General features: G+C 37.4%; 1 protein-coding gene across 1 annotated transcript; it reads right to left on the bottom strand.

Moving 5' to 3' along the window:
* Nucleotides 1-1,069: 1,069 nt before the first annotated feature.
* On the bottom strand, nt 1,070-4,805 carry LOC127654391 (fibroleukin-like). The gene is made up of 4 exons (XM_052141543.1): nt 3,921-4,805; nt 3,692-3,804; nt 2,801-3,063; nt 1,070-1,679 (listed from the first exon to the last, which is right to left on the bottom strand). The coding sequence occupies exons 1-4, from the start codon at nt 4,045-4,047 to the stop codon at nt 1,349-1,351; spliced, it is 834 nt and encodes a 277-aa protein (XP_051997503.1). The 5' UTR covers nt 4,048-4,805; the 3' UTR covers nt 1,070-1,348.
* Between the last annotated feature and the right edge of the window lie 1,678 nt (nt 4,806-6,483).

Raw genomic sequence — 6,483 nt, 5'->3', positions numbered from 1 at the left:
AGAAAGAAAAATATTCCCTGACCAATATATTTTTGTAGACACATGCCCCACTGAATTGATTAAAATAGTCCTTCAACGAGAATGTACTACAGCATTCCTTTTTGTGCATGAGTGCGTTTAAATGTGTGTGCATGTGTATGCTAGTGAGTGTCTGTGAAATATCATATCTGGTTGGTAGTCAAATGTTATTAATAGATACTGAGAGTGTGTTGAACAGACTGACATCTCTTTGTGAGGGCAGCTAAATGGGGCAGATTCAACTGTGTACACACTTACCCTGTTTTCCCTCCATCACACACACACTTTCTGTCTTTTAAGCATCAAGATCAGAGGTCCGTCTTATTATGCCATGTGCATGTGAGTTTGTTTGTGTGCATTTAAAATTTTATCTATGATGCCATCACACTGAAATCCCAATACTCTGACCACAGTATCTTACAAAAAAGTTTCTTTTTTTTTTTTTTTTACACCCAACCCCAATGCATCCACAGTTTACTGTTATCCTTTTAATCAAAGATGTAAAAAGGATTTATGGTTTAGAATGTGATGGTGGGAAAGATATATCAACGCAATTGACTGTCTAGCAGGCTAGCTTTGGTTTGGCAGCCATTCTTCTGGAGAATGAACAGAGAAAGTGTATTGGTAGAAATTACACGAGCATACACACATAGTAAAACAAAGCTTTTATCAGCCATTTGATTTCCTGTTATGTTGGTTCAGCTTGCATTAACACCATTCAGAAAGGTGTTTCTGTAGCTCAACTGGTAGAGCATAGTGCAATCAACGGTGAGGTCATGGGTTTGATTCTCAGGGAATACACTTACAGTCATTATTGCTAAATAAATCTGGAGTTAGCAGCGCAAGTATGAATCTACAGCTATGCAGGAAATTGTTTGCCTTTGATGCTGATCAATTGTGAAGCTTAGACAAGAAACGAGATATATATATATATATATATTTGACAGAAGAATGCTGTGATTGAACAGTCACAATCAAGGACCCCAGACAGCTGTGAAATAAACTTAAATACCATGTTTTATTTGGAATTAAAATAAATTCATGCTTTTGCAGAATGAATAGCATGTGATAGTTTGTTTGCATTTCATAAAACAAATATAACTGAATTAAATGAGAATTTGCACAGTGACAGAGGCAAAGACTTTACACTTCTTAAACTTGGACAGTTTGAAATGTATTTTCAAAGAATTGTTCATCTCACGTTCAATACAATGAAAGTTCCATATAATATTATAATTTACTAAAATATTGCAAATGAAACATACAGTGAATGGATTACATGACAAAATCTCAAATATTATTATCTCCATTATTTGTCACCCTGTCTGTCCTAGCTCCTACTTGGTCTTGTTTTCATTTCAACACTTTTGAATGAGTATCTTTCTCCTGTGCGATAGTCAGTCAGGATATACCAGGTGCCCCAGTAGATGCCATCTGTGATGCCACTGTAACGCCCATCGTAGAAGCGGCCATTGAGGTTAGCAGCCAAACAGGAGTCAAACCACCAGCCTGCACCATAATAACGGGCACAGTTACCAGCAGCATAGCGATCATGATCCCGGTCGTATGTACTGAAAGCTCTGCCATCATGATTATACTGTTTACTATAGCTGAGTGCATTGCCAGCATCACCATGGTAATCTCGAGCAGTGAGGCGAAACCTTACAGAGAGAAAACACACATCATAAGAAACTGTTACCGTGTGTGTTTGTAAAAAGGTGTTCTTATATAATGAGGACCTTAATTGTGGCCACCAGACTGTATGTGCTCTGTCCAAATGATTTTTCTCTTTATCCCATGCAAACTTTTAAGGATTGTTATGTCATGTCATTCAACTCGTCCATGTTTGCATCTTTCTGATTTAGCTACTTTAAATGCAACGATTTAAGTGGTGGTCGACCAATATCGATTTTTCATTGGCCGATGTCAATACAAATATTTTAAGAGCAAGGTTGCCGATATAATGTCAATATACAGTATACATATTATAATTTAATGACATCAAATGAGATGTAAACAACCCTAATTTTATTCAACGTTTACTCAAAATTCACTTAAAGGGAAAACAAAACAAAAAAACAGAAATAGTTTAAAATCCATTGACAGGAATGTTGGAAACTAATACTTTTGTTTATCGCCCAAGTGGGAATGGATATTGGTTTATCTCAAAATGGCAGAATATTAGCCAATAGACATTATTCACAACGAGGCTGTGCAGGATTTACATACAATCTCTTCAATGGGCTGTACTCTTTTAAAGACTGTACTCAGTTTAAAGCATTAGAAACATATATAAAAAAATACCATTCCAAGAATATTCAGTAGATGAAAAAACTCCAGACAACATGAGTTGTGCAAAATCAGATGGGATATAGGAGCATACTGCTTTATAACATCCATGCCATTGTCAAGATGGTAATTCCATTCCTCAGCCTCGTTTTGATTCCCATTAAAAATCAAAGATGGCGCTACTGTGAGTAAAGTCTATTATTTTCAGCCTGGCTGATACTGTATACTGGTCTAAACTAATTTTAAGGTTCCAATTAGAGCTTGTGTAAATGTTCATATTTGTTTTGAGAAGGTTATGGTCTCTGTATAATTTACAGGTAATTACTGGAAACAATATTTGGTTCATAGTTGGATCCATTTCCTACAGCTATAGGTTGAAATTTTGCCTTGGCACTGGATTTTAAAAAGAAACGGATGCTGAAAGATTCTTATATCAAAATTGACCACTTTAGCATTAGGCCATTGTTTATGTCTGTGTGTGCATATACTTTACCTCTGGTTTTCTCCGGCCACTTTAAAGGTGTTATAGTTAGCATGACGTGTCTGTTCGTGCCAGTCTTGGAGAGTAATGAGGAGTGTGTAATGCCCGTTTGCAGTCAGGGCATATAGAACTGCATTCCCTAACCAGTGCTCTGTCTGTGGGGATCCAAATCCATCACGGTATGCTTGCCAGGTTCTGTTAAAATCAATCTGTCCATCAAACCTGCGCTGAAACACCGTCCATCCCCCACCAGCTGAAACCATGTCACACACAGCCTATAGTGAGAAAGGAGCATTAGTTAAACACAGACTCTATATAAAATCGCAAAGAAATCACACATATTCATAAAAAATTGCAAACCTAACAGCATTTTTACATTTTCTAAATAAAATAGGTTCTGGTTCTTCCCCATGCTCAACTCACTGCCATGATGTTAAGATGGTATGGGTGGTTGCCAGGGTGGTTTCTATATGGTTGCTGTGGTGTTCTGAGTGGTTTCTAGCAGGCTGCTATGGTGTTCTTGGCGGTTGTGAGGGCATTGTTAGGTGGTTGCTAGGGTGTTCTGGGTGGGTGGTTTGAAATATTCTTGTCCCATCCTTCAGTTCAATTCTTTGCAAGATTTTTTACATGTTTTATTGACCACCAGGCAAAAACCCTTTTACCACAAATTTGAATATATATATATATAGTCTAACCCTGAGTATGAGCAATAGTGATGTTTGCCAAGAAAACTCCACTAACTTGGCTTAAGAGACATTCTGGAGATTGGATCTCACAAAATTTTCCAAAAGTTGTCTCTTCTCTTCTATTTCTTTATTTTGCAAGAGGAAGGGGGAATTTATATGGGAATTTGAAAGGACCAATTATAAACAGGTGTGTCTGTGCCTTCTTTTATGTTTGTACCTCTAGTGCTGGCCGCATTGGATCTGGCTGAATGGTGTAGATTCCGTTCTCTTTGATTCCTAATTGGTAGATCTCATGACAGTCTTGAGGGTAAAGCCCTGTGGTAGGAGGCACTGCCATATACACAGAATCAAAACATCTGTGAACATTTGTGCATTAAACAAACTAGTACTCTCCTGGGCTGCATGGGACTGTTTGTTCTATGTGTATCTATCTGTTTGTGTCTCACCTGTAGGAGTCCTTGGTTTTGAGCCATTTGGTGTAGCATGTGTGATGCTCTTCAGCAACAGCAGCAAGTCTTTCTCGCCATTTCTGCCTACCGCACTTTCTAAGACAGAGAAGGTGAAACAGACCATGAAAATTAGTTAAAACAAAAAAAAATGCATGAATCTAATGCGAAAAAGGTTGTTAAATGTTAGAAGGATGTCATTAAATTATCTTTAAATTGGTATGTTTGCTAGTTAGTTATTTCAGAATAGTTAGGGTTTAGTGTGAGGTAATACAAAGGTTAGAGAAAGGTAATGAGTGGGTCAAATGAGAAGGCTTTCAAGGGTCTACAAGTCCTGCATTCTAAAGAACACTTCTATCTGCTGAGTGTAAATTAGGAGTTGACTTCATTAAGGGAAGAACAGGAATGAGAGAATACTAACAAAAGAAAATGAAAAGAAGTTAGTGAGTTTAAATATTGACCTAATATGATGCAACTGTAAATGTTTAAAGGAACAGTTGACCCAAAACTGAAAATCCTGTCATCACTTACCTACATTTTGAAATACTCACCCAAATATGAATGATTTGCAATCTTCCTTGGAACACAAAAGGCGAGTTGAAAGAATACCCTCAAGTGAATGAGGATTGGGGCTATCAAACTTTATCAAAAAAATGTGAAACAAAGCATCATTAAAGTGGTCAATATGACTCATTCTAAAGCCATACAATATTGATTATGATATCAGTTCCTGAACAATTAGCTCCTTAGAGCTAGATCAATTAATCGGTTAATACAGTTCACAAAACTAACCTGTTCCTCACACATCCTATCATATGGCTTTAGAAATCTAGGCATGGTGCAGAAGTAAAACATTTTCATTTTATTTTTTATGATCCATTTTTTGTACTTGACAGCCACTGTCCTCGTTCATTCTAATTTGAGGGAAAAGACTAGTCTAGGTAGGATATTCTTAAAAATAATTAAGGTAACTATTCCTTTAAGGTGAATCAGATTTAAAGTTGTAAATCAGATATGTTGTATAATGTAACAACCTAGCCTGTTTGACATTTCTCTGAGTCTCTGACTATGACAGTGGAGGTCACATTCTGTCAGCACTGCTGCCATGAGAGCCAAAAAGGCTACCAGTGTGTTAGACCCATCGGCTTGACTCACGACCACTGATTCATGCTGCAACATACAGCGCTGCAGCTGGATGAGACGTTCAGACGTGTCAGACACCTAAAGTATAGGACACATACATAAAAATGCACAGACACACACAAAGTAATTATATCTTAAATCTCAGTCATCTTAGAGTACACTTCAAACTTTTACAATTAATCTCTAATTGGAGGCACATTAAGATGTAATGGAAAACTTTATTCAATACAATATATTGTAAGCCAATTGCCCATTTGTTAACACTTTCACTTTTTGCCACATAGTCAGGAGTATTTACTACTGTATCTTTCATGCTTTCTTCATACAGAATTTCCTGACACCAATAAACAAATTGTTGGAAAATACACTATTGCATATACTATTACTTTCACTCTGTAAAATTAATAAGATGACCATAAACATTTAACCATTAGATAGCCTGGCACTTTGAGATAAGGTGTTATCACATTCAAAATTACTTTATATTAAGTTTTAAGAATTCTAATGTCTCGTGTTTGCTAAATCGAACATACTCCTGAAATTACATATTACACCTGGCCTATATCTACACATATACATATAATTGTCTTATAAATACAAATTATCTAGGCATGTGTGCAGTTGAATTTATCAGGAAATAGCTGTATTGTTATTTAATTTTTATTTGGTAAATTCCTTAATATCGGAATGGATACACATCCTAATGCATTACCCCACAACATACACGCCCACACAGAACTCATATCTCATATTGGGCACCACATTACCAACATTATTGTTTTGCACACGTTCAGATACTCACATAAGCTTACCTGTGCATTTCTGTGGTTCTCTGGAGTCTTTCTGTGTCGTGAGTCCTGAGCGTGTGGGTGGTGTATTTTGGGGGGCAATGCTATTGCAGTGCAACCACCCTCACATTTTCTGTTTGGAGGACCGGCCACCAAGATGTCCTTCTGACACAGCACACAGATGCTCATCATGTACACACCCAAATAAAGCAAGGGCATAACACGCTCACTCACATGCATGCTGCTCACACTGCTAGTGGGAAATCAGAGAGGAGTCCAAAGAGATAGTATATGCACCTGCTCCCTCAGTTTTTCTCTCTAGTCCACTGGTGTCAGCAACTTATCTTTAATGATGTTTTCTCTATCTTTAAGACAGTTGTGCTGTATCTTCTGCAGTATATCACTCTATCAAGTTCTCAGTCCTTCACATTGTATTTCTGTCTCACTTGGTGCTCCTCTCCTGTTTTTCTCTTTTATTTGATCTTCTCTCCTCTATCCCTCCCTCTTGCTCTCCTGAGCACTTTCTTTCTGTTTGTGAGGCTCTTTTGGCTCAGATTCCTAGATAACTGCAGCTCTTTGACATGCACTGGTACACCCACCCCCTAACACACAGACACACACATACTCATACC

The sequence above is a fragment of the Xyrauchen texanus genome, chromosome 13 (genome assembly GCF_025860055.1).
Source record: "Xyrauchen texanus isolate HMW12.3.18 chromosome 13, RBS_HiC_50CHRs, whole genome shotgun sequence".
Classification (NCBI taxonomy): domain Eukaryota; kingdom Metazoa; phylum Chordata; class Actinopteri; order Cypriniformes; family Catostomidae; genus Xyrauchen; species Xyrauchen texanus.
Note: the sequence above shows the minus strand (reverse complement) of the source record. Positions and strands in the feature narration are given on the sequence as shown.

Coding starts and splice junctions, on each gene's coding strand:
- LOC127654391 (XM_052141543.1), bottom strand. CDS start 4,047: ATGGTCTGTTTCACCTTCTCTGTCTTAGAAAGTGCGGTAGGCAGAAAT. Junction 3,805..3,920: donor AAAACCAAGGACTCCTACAG/GTGAGACACAAA, acceptor TGTATATGGCAG/TGCCTCCTACCACAGGGCTT. Junction 1,680..2,800: donor GTGGCCGGAGAAAACCAGAG/GTAAAGTATATG, acceptor TCTCTCTGTAAG/GTTTCGCCTCACTGCTCGAG.